The sequence below is a fragment of the Stegastes partitus genome, unplaced genomic scaffold (genome assembly GCF_000690725.1).
Source record: "Stegastes partitus isolate 25-593 unplaced genomic scaffold, Stegastes_partitus-1.0.2 Scaffold224, whole genome shotgun sequence".
Taxonomy (NCBI): domain Eukaryota; kingdom Metazoa; phylum Chordata; class Actinopteri; family Pomacentridae; genus Stegastes; species Stegastes partitus.
Window position 1 is genome coordinate 115,386 of NW_007577955.1, and position 18,128 is coordinate 133,513.

The following is an 18,128-nucleotide window of genomic DNA, read 5'->3' on the forward strand; positions in this document are numbered from 1 at the left end:
ATCAACTCAGTGGACAGCAATATCAAGTTCACAAAGTAGGATGTCAGGAAAAACAAGCTTATTTGACTGTTCTGTGTACACTGAGAAGGACGGAAACCTTAACATTGAAGTTTACCAGAAACCTAGAAACACAGACTGGTACCTGCTATTTGACACCCACCACCCACTGAAGCATAAGCTGGGGGTTTTCAGAACCTCACAGCATCAGGCTAAGAATGTCCCTACCGAAACTGTACATACTGAGAACACACTTAAAACCTTTTGCTATCCCATCTGGGTCCTCGTGAAGCCGGCAAAACAATCCACAAAAAAACAGCACAGCATCAAACAGTGAACAAAAGTACAGGCGGAGCAGCATCCTGTAAGTAGTGTATGTGTCTGAGAAAGTGAAAGGCTTTTCTTCAAACATAATATCCTGGTGTACTTCAGACCCAACAACACTCTGAGACAAAAACTGGTTCACCCTGAGGACAAAACACCCAAACACAAGCTGAGTAATGTTGGATATGCAGTCCAATGCAGCAAGGAGTGCAAAGATCTATATATAGGAAAGACTAAACAACAACACAGGAGAGCAGCTCCTCAGGACAAGACTCAACAGTCCACCTGCATCTGAAGGATGAAAAACCTTCCTTTAAGGACTGTAATGTCCACATTCTGGACAGAGAAGATGGAGGGTTTGAGAGAATAGTGAAGGAACACATCAATGTTAAACTTGAACAGCCATCTCTAAACAGAGAAGTAGGTTTACAGCACCACTTATCAGGTACTTTCAATGCAGTCTTAACAGCTCTCCCGAGAAAGTTTCATCGTCATTAACATCTTGAGTCTTGAGTCACCCCTTGCCAGACAGTTTTACCACCATTCACACCTCAAGGCATATGAGTCCTGGGTCATTAATGGGCCATTAACACTCATCAGTCTGTAAGAACTGAGGAAACCTCCTGGATGAGATGTGAAACATCTTCAAGAATGAAAAAGAGCCGTCCCGTTGCTTTTTTGCTAAAGCTCATAGGAATACCATGACCGTGATGACTTGAGAATCTACACAGAGATACAATTTATTCATGTATAATTTAAGTATGATCAATTATAAATTTTAATTTACACTCTGATGTGCAAATGCAAATGTATTCATGTAGTTATTGTATACACTAAATACAAGGACAAACGTCCTTACCCATTGGGGGTGTGGCCAGAGTCTGCCGTCCAGCCAGCTGGGCGGGGCCTAATCCCTCCAGGAAACCAGTGAACTGTTTGTCTGTTGCCAATTTCACTCCCGGAAATATAAGACTGAAGAGATAGAGAGCGACAAAAAAAGTCCAAATTACAGAGCAAATATTGAACATCATGTGTAAAAGATGTGTTATTATAGAGAAAAGAAAGTATACACATTAGAAATGACTTAGAGAGCAGTAAAAAGAAGACTGACAGATTAAAAAGAGGAGCAAGACAAACAGGAGAGCAACATTGAAAAGAAATGACAAAATTAACAGTGTAAAACAAGGAGTGATGGATGACAACAGGGTAGGAGACTTTTTATAAAGTGTGACAGTAAAGGTGGGAGTCACAATGTAAAAATGGAAGTGACCATAAAATGAGGTGGTGGGGAAAAAGGAGGGACTCTTACGCTCCAGGTTTGGGATCCTCAGCGTCTGGGTCTCGACTCGGCTGTCGGGTGAAGCGAGATTTAAACTCGACCGCTAAACCTGTTTCTACACTCCTCTGGACAGGAAGTCTCACCACCTTCTTCTTCTTCTCCTCCTCTGGATGAATGAAGGAAGACAGATGGACAGAGAGAAGAAGAAGTGAATACAGAACAAGTTGATCAACATTGAGTATCTGCAGTATCTTCATCCTGCCAGCAGGAGGCGACACAACCATTCAGGTAAAATAAGTTAGAAAGCTGAGAGGCTTCAGCCAGATTTCAGCTGATTGTTAATGCAGAAAAGCTGAACAGTTTGTGCACGTGAACATAAAACAAAATCAGTCTAAATTCTCTGATTGCAGCTTCTTAATATTTTCTTGCTTCTTTCCTCCTCTACGACAGTAAAAAAAATATTTTTGGCTTGTAAACAAAACAACACATTTGGCATCTTCGACTGGGGAACACAGATCAACATTTTTCACCATTTTCGGACATTTCACGGACCAAACAACTTCTTCAGAAAACAACCTACAGAATAATCAGCAATAAAAATAGTTCTTATCTGTGGCCCTACAGTCAGCATTAATCCTTGCTCCTTTGGAAGATATCCGACGAATGGTAACATTAACATTGATCATGCTACATCAGCCTTCTTTTTATAACTGTCGGCTATTGCCAGCAGATTTCAGTCTGTTCTTTCTTCTTGTCAGATTCTTAGGATTGTAGATGACTTTGGACCATAGGTGTGTTTAAATGTGTGACAGAAACAGGAGGTTACTGAATGGAAGATGCTTCTTAGAGATCAATCAGCTTCTGAGCAGATATTATTGGCTGCTGGAGTAATCTGTTTATTTAGGAGCTTAAGCGTTTCAGATTTCACTTGAAGACAGTAAGTATCCTCATATTTTACATAAGATTGTAAGATTATTGTCATTTAGTTTTGCCTCCAACCCTCTTAACCCCAAAAACCAGCCAGCATATTAAAGGCACATTATCTTTTAAATACATTTTCCAAATAAAATACAATTTATCAGTCATAAACTGTAAAAATACAAAGAATTTTTAAAAATATAACTTTTCAGTGGTCCTTTATCGCATTATGTATAACATTCAGTCACAAATTTGACCAAATCTAGGCTTGATCATGATATTCAATCAAAACATCTTTAACCTTCATGTCATTAAAAGAAAACGTTTGCATATCCTTCTGAATACTGTAATAAACCAAAAATTTTGAGCTGACTCAGCTGTCACATAATAAAATTCAGCTAGTTTTTTAGATGAACTGCAGGCTGTGTTTTTACATCGCAAAGAGGAGATGACAAGAAAGAGGAAAACGAAACATTCCGGATCAATAAAATAAATGCAGCATGAGTCAAAAATGGAATATAGAGGAACAAATTGAAAGATACATGGTCAGTATGGTGAAGTATCCGAAAAAGTGTTAAAGTGGCTCCACTCCAATTAAAAGTCCTGCATGGAAACTCCTACTTAAATGAAAACACACAGCAGAAAAATGTAGTTAAAGTTTCGCAATGAACTACTCTATACACAGGTTTATATACAGTGACAGCAGATAAACCCAAGAGATTAATGGGGGAGGACAGAAGGAAAAAAAGTTCAGATCCAATCTTTTAATTTTGTCAGAAGTTTAGAGGGACAAGGGTCACTATTTTCCTGAAACTGACCTTCTGGGTTGAGCTGCGAGGCACTCTGACTCTTCTTTCCCAGTCCGACCATTCCCATCATCCTCGCTCCGAAGCTCGAGCGACGCTTCTTGTCGTCGTCATCGTCATCGTTTCTTCCCAACGAACAAATCTCCCCACCAACACTAGAGGACTTGGTGAGAGGAGCGCCAGCTGGTGCTGCCCTGCAGGAGGAGAAACAAATAGACACACCTGTCAGTTAACTGAGGAAGAGGAGCTAAAACACCTGTCTGTCATCTGTGAGGAAGGAGCAAAAGATCTGTCTGTCACCTGAGAGGGAATGGTTAAAACACCTGTCTGTCACCTGAATTGAGGGGCAAAAATACCTATCTGTCACTTAGAAGGAGGAGGAAAAGCACCTGTCTCTCATCTGTGAGGAAGGAGCAAACGATCTGTCTGTCAACTGATAGGGAGGGGTAAAAGGACCTGTCAGTCACCTGAGAAGGAGACGCATATACACATCACGACAGCACACAAACACACAGGAAGTGGGCACCATCACCGCTGTTGCTATGATGACTGGTTTGACTTGAGTCACAGGTCAATGGTCATGCTCTTACTTTGCAGGCTCAGGTTTCTCCTCCTCTGGTTCGTCCACTGATTCGCTCTTCTGCAGCATTGCTCCGCCCTCTGCTTCACCCACCAATTCCTGTGTTCCCTCTGACCCCGCCCCCACCTCCGCTGATTGGCCCTCCACAGATTCTGTTGTACTGTTTCAGCCAATCAGAGGGGTGAACAGCGGCACGCAAACGAGACATGCAGAATGATGGAGAGGAAGTTAATGCATGCTAACAGAAACATGCTGACTTGAAGGGTGAGCAGAAACGGCATGCTACTACTATGTATGTACATCACAACATGCCAAACCATATTTTAAAATCAACAACAGAAAGTACAACATGCAGGATGATGATTGATGCATCATGGGACATGAAGCTGCACTAGACACATTCTAACGCTGTGTGTTCTGTGATCAGTTCCTGTTCTATGACTGATCCCTGGTATGTGATTGATTTCTGTCCTCACCTGATCTTGCGGATAGTTCGGGTTTCAGAGGTGTTGGACATTGCGGACACATCGCTGACGTCGCTGTCTGATGATTTGAAGGACAGGCTGTCTCTCATCTGGAGACAAAGGGCAGGTGGACGGGTGAGCTGTGTGACATCACAGGTATGTACAGTAATGTATTCTTGAGGTATCTGCTCACCTTTGTAGGGTCCTTCATCACACCTGTGGACACACAAGAGGAGCATTAGTTCAATTCAGTGCTCTGTAATGCTATATGTTTGGCAGTGGACAGTTTGGTTAGAATCTGAGATGTCGTAGTTTTGGTTAGTGTCAGGTTTGGCACTCTGCACAGTGATGCCACTGTGATGAAGTATTTAAGTACGCTCAGAGGAAATGCTCCCATAGACTCGGCAGGGACGGTAGTGTAATCCTAATGAGAATTTTTTTGGTTAAACAATAAAAACGCACATGATGTCAATATGTTACAAACAGCAGCAGTGACGTCATGGTCAACATCATCTTACTGACATCCCAGAGTCATCACCGATCGACTAGCGTAAGCGAAAGAGCACCATGTGACGTGATGTTAATACAAAACATTAGATTTAAAATTTTTGAACAGAGCTTCAGTCTGACATCAGCTGACAGTAGAGAACCATCTGTAGCCATGAAAACACAACAAAGGCTAAAAACTAAGTTTAAACTCACAGCAGCCCAGAGAGGAAATTTAAAAATAGATGGAAACAGAGTCTCTACCTTCTGTGCTTGCTGGTACCACCGCCCCTTCAAACAAAAACAATGGATGAAAGAAAAAAGTCAACCCGACAAGAAACGATTCACAATTCTCTAAATCACACAAATAACAGACGGATAGAAAAACGGATGGAGGGATAAATACGCGGAGGTGTAGGGGTGGGCAGTACTTCATTAAATGTTTGTTCAATGTACAGATTCCAGACTCAGTCATTACATATAAAAAAAGCCAAATTAGCCACAATTTGGTTGATTCTGTCCTTCATTTGCAGAGCAATCAATAGAAACCCATAACAGTTGTATTGATAATTAGAGGGAACGCACCATGCAACCGTTTAATTTATACATTATTTGATATAATTTCTCTGTTTATTTCAATAGTCAGTATTTATCAGCTTAATTTCTTTAGCTACATAATATCCTTGTGGTGTACCTCAGGGTTTGATTCTGGGCCCAGTTTTGTTCTCTGTTCAAATGCTTCAATTACATCACATAATTTGTGCAAAAAATGTTCAATATGCAGATGAGACACAGTTCTATTCTACTGTCACTTCCACTGACACTAGCACTTTGGCTGGCCTGCCTTGATAATAAGTATCTTAAATAATGCTGCTTTTTAGTTGTGGAGACCATTTCATGACCCTAGAGGAGGCTTTACACAACACTGAAAAAAATATCCTGACCACACTACAAGCAGGAGGCAGCATGGTTCATTATACAGACTTTAAAAATGCTGGACAATAATACAGTATTAAATCTTATAACTGGGTCAGGGCAGGTATAAACTAAAAAGTGCAGGGAACATTATTCTGAGGACAACTGACCATTTTCCTGTGCCTTGATTGTATCTAGAAAACATATACACTGCATGTACAGTGACTATAACTCATTTTTAAAAAGTATCATAATCATTTTGTAATTTATTTTATTTCACTATAGTTGCTGTGGCTGTTATTTTATTCTACACATATTCTCTCTGTACTGTGGTTCCATTATGTTTGAAGCATTTAAAAAAAAGGACAACTGCAGCTCTGATTAGTGGTACTATGCCTCATTTTATACCTCCTAATTATTGCTCCAACTGTGTTTCCACTGATTTCTAGTTGCTCACCTATCTTCCTGTATCCTTTTCCATTTTTGTGAAGTCTCAACATCAGATTTTTCAGTTCCTCTGGCATTTCTTTTCCATGTGGAGTCATGATGCAGACATGCAGATAGACACAGCCCATAGGTCCAAAACTGAGAAGGTTCTACTTTTCACAGCTCATTTAATAAACATGTTCATGCAGTTAGGCTGACTGGGGATCACAGGTGTACTCGGTTTAGTTTCAGTGAGTGAACACAGGTGTAATGTCCACTGAGTTTCTACTTTGGGGCCTGTATTTGTTTTTTGTTTGTTTATACAAGAAAATCCTCTACTGTTCAGCTTAGAAATAATGCCGTTATTGAGAGCTGATGCAATTTGGAATCATTTAACAGTTAAGTGATATTGCACAGGGATGTACTCATTACTGATGTATAATGTACATTTCGTTTTTTTTCCAAATCTGAACTTTGACAAACAAGTAATCAGGAAGAAATTATTTTTTACCAATGAAGACACAACTAACAAAAGTCCTAAAAAACTGTTATTATTCACAAGTATTTACAACTTATACTACTAATACTACTAATAACTAAGCCCAAGGATCAATGGATGGATAGATGGATAAATGGATGATGGATGGATGGAAAGATGGAGAATTAAATGAACAGCGGAATAAAGAGACTTAAAACTAAACTCACTCTACTTCCTTTAATCCCCATCTCACCATCAACTTGTCACATGACCTAGAGACCACCTGTCTACAGGTGGGTGTGGCTAACTGGTGACACCATACCATTGGCTGTTTTCTTCTGTTGGTCCTCCCATGTGACCTCTACGTCATGCAGACAGAGAGAGGTGATTGGTCAGACTACAGGGACACTCAAGACTCTGTTCAGGTGATCCGTCTGACATCAAACCAGGTAAACCAGGTTAACCAGTAGAATAAACCCCAGTGTTGTCATCCACACACACCTGGACAACAACAACAGTGCAGGTTTACAAACTGAGGATCACCTGAACACATCATCACATTCATCTGAGACTGGACTTGCCTTTTCTGGTCCCTCCGGGTGTCGCCGAGCGTCTGTCCGGCTCTGACACATACAGGTGTGATGTGATGAATGTCAGCGTGATGAACACACGAATGAATGAATTAATGAATGAATAAATGAATGAATGAATGAATGAATAGTAAAGAGGATGGAGAATGAATCCTAGATATGAGTTCTACTGGTTCTACACTGAATATACATATCAAATCTGTGTTGTACACACCTGGAGTCTGTGGGGGCGGGGCTGGTGAGGGGGTGGGTGTAGGTGTTGGGGCAGGTGTTGGGGCAGGTGTTGGAGTAGGTGTAGGGGGCAGGCTGGGTTCAAGAGGTGGCTGTGTGACGACAGTAGCTGGGGGCTGAGCAGGAGCAGGTGCAGGGGGTGGAGCTTGGACAGGTGCTGGAGCAGGTGCAGGTGCAGGGGGTGGTGCTTGGACAGGTGCTGGAGCTGGAGCAGGTGCAGGTGCAGGTGCAGGTGTGGTTGGAGGTGCGGGTGAGGATGAGGGTGCAAGTGCAGGTGCTGGCGTGGTTGCGATTTGAGGTGCAGGTGCGGGTGCACGTAGAGGTGCAGGTGCTCGTACAGATGCAGGTGCAGGAGGTGGATGGGGTTGGACAGATGGAGGAGGCGGGGCTTGGACTCGTATAACAGGAGGTGGGAGGTGATTAACAGGAAGAGGGACCTGATGATGTGGAGTGGGAGGGGTTATTGTTGCCATTGGTGCTCCTGTGGTGGGCGCAGTCAAAACTGATGGTCAGCAGGGAAATGATGAGATGATGAGAGATGCATGAAAACAAGATGAGATGATGAATGATCACATGACCTGTTTCAAACGTGAACCAATCGCATTTTCAGTTTTACTCATTAGGAATTCCAGGAACGGTGGTGATTTATCTATGAAATCTGCATCAGATCAAAGATTGCTTGGAGATGACGTGAGGCCATCTGAACCTGAATGTACAAGAATTACCCACAACAAGACTCATGAGCCATGTTTCCTTCCACGCTTCTTATTCTTCTTACACTTCTTAGTCAAATATTGAATCAATGCAGGGCTACTGCTACAGGCACTACAAGGTTATCTTAAAGTACTACAGAGGGAGAGAACTGTTCTACTTCTAAGCAGGTAAACAGGTGGTAAATCAATACCTGTCTCCACATGGTCAGAGGGTTCTCCTCCATCTGAAAAACATAATTCAGTGTTAGACTACTGGGACCCCCAGGAGCTCGTCTGGGGACAAAATCTACTCTATGATGTCTCTACATGGAGGTCCTTGAAGAGCTCCTGTTACCCCTGATGGTACATGTCAGTTTGAAATGAACTATCACTCAACAGCGGATGTATTAGGTTAATCTATCAATTCATAAATTGATACTTCATTATTCACTGGAGACATTCTCTGTTAGCAGCATCAGGAATGTGAATATTTGCTCGTTTTAGTTTTCTGTGACAGCAAACTCAAGAGCTGAAACAAGGCATTTGAAGCCGTGAACTCCATCTTCAAGGCGCAAATTCCACTATTTTCAGACATTCTGTCCAATGTAAACGCATACGAAGGAGGACATGAGTGTGGGTATCTGTAAAAGCCTGACTTTTATGTGGCGTACATTTTTAACTTGTAAATATGCTGTAATTTCAGAATCAGAATCAGAAGCTTTTTTTATTGCCAAGTGAGCTTGCACACACAAGGAATTTGCCATGGCGAATGACGCTGATACACAACAATAACAAGACAAGAAAAAATATAGAAATAAAAAGTATAAAAGTACTACGTAAATAAAAAGTACTATGAGAAGAGAAATAAGCAAAGTAATAAAGTAGGAAACAGATTTAAATTACAATACAATATTGCACCTGAAGTTGAGGAATTGCACATGTAATAGTAATGCACAGAAGAGTGCAACAGGAGTCTTTAGTGATTTACTGACTGTTCATGAGGGATATGGCCTGAGGGAAGAAGCTGCTCCGGTGCCGGGATGTTCTGGTGCTTAGAGACCTGAAGCGCCGGCCGGAGGATAGCAGGTCAAAGAGGTGATGACCTGGATGGAAGGGATCCGTGAGGATTTTTCCTGCCCTTTTCCTCACTCTGTAGGAGTACAGGTCCTGGAGGGAGGGCAGGGGGGCACCGATGATCCTCTCAGCAGTCCTGACTGTCCGTTGCAGTCTCCTCATGTCTGATATGGTAGCAGAACCGAACCAGACAGTTAAAGATGAGCAAAGGACAGACTCAGTGACTGCTGAGTAGAACTGTTTCAGCAGCTCCTGTAGCAGTTTGAACTTCCTCAGTTGGCGGACGAAGTACAGGCCCTCTGTTGGGCCTTTTTCACCACAGAGTCTATGTGGGTCTCCCATCTCAGGTCCTGGGAGATGGTCATGCCCAGGAACCTGAAGGACTCCACAGTGGCCACAGTGCTGTTCAGGATGGTGAGGAGGAGGAATGCAGGGGGGTTCCACTGTCATCGCCAGTGTTTTGAGTATGTTAAGCTCCAAGTTGTTGTGACTGCACCAGACAGTCAGCTATTCTGCCTCCTCTCTGTAAGCAGACCCATCACCGTCCTGGATGAGCCCAATAACAGTGGTATTGTCTGCAAACTTCAGGAGCTTCACAGAGGGGTGTGAGAGGTGCAGTCATTGGTATACAGGGAGAAGAGCAGTGGGGAGAGAACACATTCCTGGGGGGCGCTGGTGCTGATGGTGCAGGTGCTGGATGGGAAGTTGCCCAGCCTCACCTGGTGCTGTCTGTCTGTCAGGAAGCTGGAGATCCACTGACAGGTGGGGGGTGGGACTGAGTTTGGGAGTTTGGGCAGGAGGAGATCCGGGATGATTGTGTTGAACGCTGAACTAAAGTCCACAAACAGAATCCTTGCGTAGGTCTGTGGTCTGTCAAGGTGTTGCAGTATGTGATGCAGCCCCAAGTTGACTGCATCATCCACAGACCTGTTAGCTCGGTAGGCAAACTACAGGGGGTCCAGCAGGGGTCCAGTAATGTTCATGTTCCTTTTTAAAAATTATCGCTCGTCTTCCTGTAAATTGTATTGTCTACTTTAAATCATACTCTTAGTAGCACTTGGAATTACAAGACCTAATGCATGACTTGTCCTCTACAAATAAAGTTAGATTAATTCAAAATAATTGTCAGATGTACTGATAGTTAAAATAATTGTTGGTTGCAGCTTCAAAGTTCTTCTATAATGGATCAACAGCTACAACGTTTTCAGGTTTTTGGAGGTAATTAGCTGAGAAAGTCTTGCATAAAATTTCCTAAGGTTGTCATCAAATTGTATTTCCACTTAAAAATTATGCTTTTTGAAACATTGGTTGAATAATTTGCCTTCATTTGGAATAATAACTGCCACGTTTTTGTCCTGTGAGAACAAAAAAATTTACCTGATAAGATTCCCAACAAATATGCAAATTAATTGAATTAAAAAAAAAACAAAAAAACCCCCCAGAAATGGTATGGAGTAACGTCGAGGCTTTTGGGGCTTCTAAGCAGTTGCCTACTTTTATCTTTATGCAGGGGATACATAGTAGGTCTGTATTATCCAGGTGTTCGGGTGGATTGGTTGGTCAATCTCCGGCTTTACTTAACAAGGAGTTATTTTTTAGTGGCAGGAGGAACGGACTGCCTGTAAACACCCCTGTGTTTCACAACTTTGAAATATCAAACTTTTTTTTAGCATTTATTGAACAGTTACTTAAAATCAGCACCACACAAACACCATGTCAAAGAAGTTGTCGATGTGGCTGCATTTTGGTCAAACAGACGGCCAAAAGGACGAGTGTAAACTTTACAAACAGCAGTGTTCATATCACAGCTCAACAACAAATATGGTAGATCATTCAAAAACTTGCTAATTTTTTCTGACCGGTTGAAAAGTTTGTACAACTTCAGTCCCACAACAGCTACGTAGTAACATCTGAAGACTGTAGCTGTCTGTTTTCTAGAAAAGTTCATTAAAAATGGTTGCCTGCCGTCTTCATTCAGAATTCAAGGTCACCCAACATCACTTTTATCATTAAAAAAAACAAACAAAAAAAACAATCACTACACTTAGAGACACTATAAGCAGCATCACCTTCAGATCAAACTCATGGAAATCAGAAAACCAGACTACAAACAAACAAATCAATGAAAAGAGTTACTTTAATATGAACTATAAGATGAATCGGCTCTCTTCGTCTCTGAGCTACTGCTTTTACCTTCAGCAGACAGGAAGCTGTCAGGGGCTGATGTCAGAGATTTTTACTGTCGCCATTTGAACCAAATCCCTGTATTTCTAAAGTTTGTTTAGTTTAAAGTAAAGGTCTGCTGGTTGTGAAACACAAAAGTGACATGTAAGTGGGCCCTGCCAGCAGCTGACTGGTCAGTCGGAGGCAATGCAGGTGTCTAGCGTCTGTAATGTTCTTACTTCTGTCTGGAGCACCTTTAGGTGGGACGGTGGGAAGCTGGCGACCTCGGCGGCTGCAGACCGGCGTTCCTGTTGGACTTGTTAGGGTGGAACCACCTCGAGCATTTGCCCTGTTGGAAAAAAAACACAGGAATCAAACTACCAACCTGAAAGGAGGAGAGTAAGATCAAAGGTCAAATGACAAAGTTAAGTCAAAGAGGTCATATTCATTAGAAGTAGACGTTTGTTTCTGTAGATTTTGGGCTTTGTTTGTCATCAAGTAATCGATCAGCTGTCTCCATGGTTACAGGGATTGATCTGATTTTGTCAGGAGAGAAAAGATGGCACAAAGAATCCTGATACAGAATCTGTTCCGGCACTGTTGACTTGCATTCTTTCCAGATGTTTTGGCTTCTGCTGTCACATCAACAACAGCTACATAATTTCAGCCAATCAGAACCTGCATTGTCTCACCTGTACATAACTGATGCCAGGTGAGAAGTGTAATGCTTCATGTCCACAGGGGCATTTTTGGACTTTGGATGGGCATATCACTACTCAAAAATGAAAACATAGAGGCTCCACCCTCTTACAACAAACACTGACTGCACCTGATTGGACGAACATTTAATGGTCCGCTCTGATTTCAAAACGGACCAAAATTTGGAAGCTTTCCTTGATAAAAACAAGTAATTGACACGTGTTTCTGAAAACATATGAAGTGAGAAAAAAAGTGCTGAGTCTGTCTTACTTATGCTATTTTTGAGCCATGCTGCATTGATATTATTGATCACGGATGTTTTATTTTCCCTGGGTCCTGTTTTTATAGGATATAATACAAGAATTTTTAAATGAGAAATGTAGAAAAAAAATCTATTTGATGAAATATACAATTTTAAGCTTAAAATTATTTTCCGGATGGAACCATGAATCTCACATGATACATTCCAGGAACATCAGAAAACTGAAAGTTTGAGAATGCTCAAACAATGCCATTTTGGTGATTCATTTAAAGACAACATGCCTTTCAAACCCACTGGTAAGTTTGTCAGGAGTTTTTAGTGGCAGCGAGTTGTGCAGAATGATCCTGATTTGCATAAAGTAGCCTCAACTTTATGGTGACACGGGTGGAGCCTGAACACAAATCTTGTAGTTTTGACATTGTTACCAACAATTTTGCAGCAATATGTTCAAAATGTCTCCAATATCAACTGGACCAACATCAGGACAAACATCTGTATTTTCTCTAGATGTTCAGTTCTCTGTGCAGCTCTATGAATGCCCAATCAGAGTTTGGAGGAAACTGAACATCCAAGAATCAGGTTTCTGAGAGAAAACAAAAACTCTTCAGGAGCTCATGCAGCAAAATCAGCAAAAAACAAACATGCTGTGAAACAAACAAACATGAAAAAACAGGTGTAAAACACATGTGAGAAAAGAAAACAAAGGTTAATCCAACTGAGAGTGGAGTGATGTTACTATGACGTAAAAGAATAGGGGTGCACTCAGACATCATGCTTCAGCAAACACCATGGAAACGCAGCGGCTTTCTGATTGGACGACTTCAGGTCACCTAGTCGGGGCAGGTGAGGGAGGGGCGGAGCGTCCAGACCTCAGGTAGGCGGAGTCGGCTCGGTCAGTGGAGTGCGAGCGCGTGTAGACAGGCCGGTCGGCCATCGCTCGCTGGTCGGCTGAGCGGGAGCGGCTATAGTAATCCCTCCGGTCCATCCCCCGGCTGTACCTGCACATCACCACAACTGTAACCATGACAACCACTGCGCCTGAGGGGTGGGTTAATTAGTTATATCACCGTGGTGACTGGGGTACCGTCACATGTGGAGGGCTGTAATTCAGGATGCATAAGGCACTGGAGGAACCACAGAAGAAGAAAACCTGTTGGAATTTGGCACTGTATTTCCCAGAAAGCCTCAGTGAGAGAACAGACGCTGCAAAGGATGATGGGTGATGATGGATGACTGTCCTACACATCTATATCTACACCTGTCCTCTACACCTACAACTGTCTGTCTGAAAGTCCAGGTGTCTGTCAGTCAAACTGTCCGACTGTCTGCTTGTTTACCTCAGCAGCTCCTCATCGTAGGCCTCGGGCTCATAGGGGAAGTCGGGGATGAAGTCCTGACTGAAGAACAAAGAGACGTCAGAACTCCAGAACATCAGAACCTGCTGTCGTCCTCTCACTTTACAGTACCCAGAGCTCCCAGGGCTCACCTGTAGTCCTCACAGCTGCCATTCATCATGTGGTTTGTCCAGGTGGTGTTTGGACCATTAAAGTATCTTACACAGAAGAACATACATGGAGATGAGAATACTTCTACTCTGCAGATACTATTACTGCTACTGTTGCTGACGCGAGTACTACTACTACTGCTACTACTACTGCTGCTGCTGCTGCTGCTGCTGCTCTTTTTTGCTATAGTCCCAGTACCTGTCATGGGAATCAAGAGAGTTGGCAACAGACATTCTCCTTAGTGGTCTCCTGAATACACACAGAGACAGACAGTTAGACCAGTGCTACAACTGTACTACAACTATACTGTAACCAGTTGCGCAACTGTACCACAACTGTACCATAACTATAGTACAACTAGTACAATAAACTATACTACAGCTGCATGCCAAAATATACTACAGTAAGTACTACAATTATACTGTTACTATAGTACAACCAGCACTATAACTGTACTATAACTATACTACAACCAGTACTGCAACTGTACCACAAACTGTACTATACCTAAACTACAACCAGTGCCAAAACTGTATTGCAGCTATACTTTAACCTTACTACAACAAGTATTCCAAATTGTACTGTGACTGTACTACAACCAGTACAACTACCATTCTGTAACTATATGACAAGTAGAACTGCAACTGTACTACAAACTGCACCACAAACTGAGCTACAAAAATCCTATAATTACACTACAACCAGTATTACAGCTATACTCGATTATACTGTAACTCTAAAACAAATATTCTACAATTGTCCTACAGCCAGTACTACGAACTCTACCACAACTGTACTAAAGCCTGTAGTACAACTGCACTACCCAAGTACTACATCCAGTCCAGACCTGGGCCATGTTCACAAAGTTTCTGCTGTGTGTTGTTTGATTGGTCGACCAGCAGCAGTGGGGCGGGGTTTACCTGACAGGAAAGGTGTGTCTGATCTGACAGGATGTTTACTGATTACTTATTATTTGATTTATTGATTGTATTTCATCCCAAACGCATCATTAAATATGATCTAGATGTGCTGGTTGGCTGTTTTGAAGACTGCATGCTCATTGGCTGGTGTCCAGGTGACCCAGGTCTGAGGCGTTGCCATGTGTTGCCATGGTTACCTATCCAGGCTGCTGTACTGGGCGGCGTCGGAGTACGCTCGACTCAGTTTGGAGCCTCGCAGCAACCGTACGGCATCCTCGCGATATAGCGGGTACAGAGGATTACCACTGGCAACCAGAGGTCAAGGGTCAATAGAAGTCACAAAGGTCAGAGGTCACGGAGGTCAGAGGTCAGGATGAGATGAAGAAAGGAATGAAGCATAATTATGATTCAACAGAGATCAGACACATTTGTAATCACCTTAAATCCAGCCTTCATCCCAAATCCTCAAAACCCCACAACTGAGCCCAGATAGGAGTCTCTTATGTCAGCTGGTGCAGAGACTAACTGCTGCTCTCAGACACTCTGACCAGCCCAACAACAACACTGCTTTCGAAACCACACATGCAAAGATTTGGAACACTGAATATAAGAATTTAAAAGTAGATCAGGAAGTTATCTGGCCCTAAACAGAGATTATTAATTAACAAAACATCTCTCAGAGACAGATTCTGACCAGGTACAGGCTCAGTGATCATAAATCAAACAAGAAAGATACGAAAAAAAATCAAAAGGAAATAGAATATGTGGTCACTGTCAGTGAAATAAATCACATTTACATCATCAAATTCAACTTTGTGATTTCACTTCATCTCATCAGGCATCACCTTGTTTTCCATCATCTGATTTAACTTTTCCTGATCTAATCACATCCCATATTTTCTGGATTTATGTTACTTCCTCTCATCTCTCCTGGCTTTTGTATCGGTCTAATTTGATTTCTCTCATCTCATCAAATCTCATTCCAACTGATCTTAATTTGGTCATAGCTCATCAAGTCCAATCTGTTGTCTCATGACTTAATCGTGCCTCATTATCTCATTTCATTATTCCTCATCTCCCCTGGTATTTGTGGCCCATTTGATAAATTGTTGTCTAATTTTATCACCTTTTTTGTCACCTCTCCTCTTTCTTCTTATAACAGGTTTCATCTCATCCATGTGTTCTTATGCCAGCTTGTGTTGTCTCATCTCATTCTACCTGGTTAAATTTATGTGTTGTTTGATTTAATCTTTCCTCATCGAATCTTGTTTCATCTATTACCTCAGTTGTTTTCATTTTGTCTGATTAAAATGACCATATTTCATCATATTTTGTGTTGTCTGATAACCTCGCATAATGTCCTACCTCACACTCATTCATCTGTCTTTCATTGACCCTCATCTTTTCTTCTTTGGTCTAATGTCATCTTGGTTTCAGTGGCAGCTTCCTGTTGTGACGATCGCCATCAAACATCTAACCTGTCTGCTCTTATCTGTGTTTATCTGTTTATCTTAGTCCAACCCATCTGAATCTCACACAGCCGCTTACCTTTGAGGAGGCGGTTGGCTCGGCGACCGTGACCTCATCCGGACCACGTCGGATCGGGAGCAGTGATTGGACGTGATCACCTGCTCCGGCACTGAGAGGGTGGAGCTATGGAAGTCCCGACCATTCTGTCTGTAGTCTGCACACAGAGAAACAGAGTCTGAGTTCAACCCTGAAGGATGAGCTTCTTCAAGTTACAAAGGGAAGTCAGTGACTACTGGATTCACTGCAGATGGCCCAATGTTTGTGTGATTTCCACTGGGGTGTCTGTGTACCTGCCAGCTTTGGTTGGGTGTTTCAAAGAGTCCAACAACCAATCAATTGCTCCTTACCAGACACTGACACTTGAGCCAGTGTCATAACATATGGGGGCTTGTCCAGGATGGACTGCTTGTGATCTAACACAGGCTTGGTTATTCCCCTAGCTTTATATACATTTTTACAAGATTTGTTCCTTTATTGTGGAGGTAAGTAGCCTGTCTCTGCCTTTTGTGTGTTGTACAGTTGAGCAACTTATCATTAAGTTTCGAGGTAAATCCTTTTAGTTATGCACTGAGTGACTCAGCTGAACTGATTGCTCACATTGGAACACTGAGGAGACCACTAACCCTTAAATACCTGAGGTCGTTAGAGACCCGGGATGTTATAACACCCCGTAATTCATTAATGGAATTCTCTGCAGCTCTCAGCTCCTCTAACTGTCTTCAACATGTGTTGCTGTTAAATATGTTACAGCCACAGGACTTTTATATGTGGCTTCATAAGCTTTATAGAAGAGTTCAGGTCCGTACAAGTGTTTGGAAAATAAGGCACGTGTTAAGGGTAAAATTATATCGTATCAGTTCACCTGCTATCACTCCGATGCCGTCTTCACAGTCATAATCTGAAAACTCACTGTCACTGATCCTCTGAGACCCTGCAGGGAGAGAAAGGTAGAGAGACATAGAGACAGAAAAGGAGGATGTTTAAGCCTGTAAGCAGCTCATCTATAATCCTCTACAAGAAGGTCAACAAATCCATAACACTCAGACCCAACAGCAACTTGATAAACTTGTTCGCACATGAACATTATAGGGCAAAAGAATTCCATTTTACTCGTCAGACTCCCGGAAAACTTTCAGAGAACTACAGGAGAACCTGCAGGACAACACTGTGCTGCTAATAGAACCTCCTTGTCGTAAATACCGTTGGTATACAATCAAGAAGCGGCAGCACCTCCACAGGGATTTGCAGAATCCCCTCAAGAACCTATGACACTTGATTGAGGACCCTTGACTAGCTTTTCAGAAGGGGTGTAATGGTACAAAAAATGTACAGTTGGGCACGTTGTCAGATCAACACAGGAACCACCCCCAAAAAATGCATAACACTTTCAAAACTATTTTAAGAAACATCCAACACTGACACACTGGGCATAATTTATTTCTGTAATAGTTAAAAGGGTACATTATATCAGTAGTAGAAGTTGCGGGTTCTGATCGCAGGAATTAAAATGTGTAGTGTTAGTTAACACATTGTACAACATTCACAGCAATTACACAGAATCGGCAGCTGTAAAGGATAACCTAGCAATCATGCTACAGCTGATATACAACAACTGGTGCTCGACAAAATGTTCCAGGTGGAAGTGAAGCTCTATGGATGGAGTATGTCAACACAGAGACACTTCTGACAGCGATTGTTGGATCACAGGGTGTACCGGAGAGAGCAACTCTCATATCAAATGGTAAATGTACATTAAAACTTAAAACTTTTGCCCAGGACAGAGCTACAG

At 42.2% G+C, this 18,128-nt stretch overlaps 1 protein-coding gene across 1 annotated transcript in view; it reads right to left on the minus strand.

The window, feature by feature from the left end:
* LOC103356830 (regulating synaptic membrane exocytosis protein 2-like) overlaps positions 1 to 18,128 on the minus strand; it is a 58,421-nt gene that overhangs the window by 2,791 nt on the left and 37,502 nt on the right. Inside the window, exons 16-24 of the mRNA XM_008281129.1 lie at positions 17,202 to 17,270; positions 16,358 to 16,493; positions 13,215 to 13,382; positions 11,663 to 11,772; positions 4,562 to 4,584; positions 4,381 to 4,478; positions 3,337 to 3,518; positions 1,631 to 1,766; positions 1,181 to 1,293 (exon numbers count right to left, since the gene is read on the minus strand). Coding sequence (XP_008279351.1) covers positions 1,181 to 1,293; positions 1,631 to 1,766; positions 3,337 to 3,518; positions 4,381 to 4,478; positions 4,562 to 4,584; positions 11,663 to 11,772; positions 13,215 to 13,382; positions 16,358 to 16,493; positions 17,202 to 17,270 — 1,035 coding nt within the window. The remainder of the gene's footprint in view (positions 1 to 1,180; positions 1,294 to 1,630; positions 1,767 to 3,336; positions 3,519 to 4,380; positions 4,479 to 4,561; positions 4,585 to 11,662; positions 11,773 to 13,214; positions 13,383 to 16,357; positions 16,494 to 17,201; positions 17,271 to 18,128) is intronic.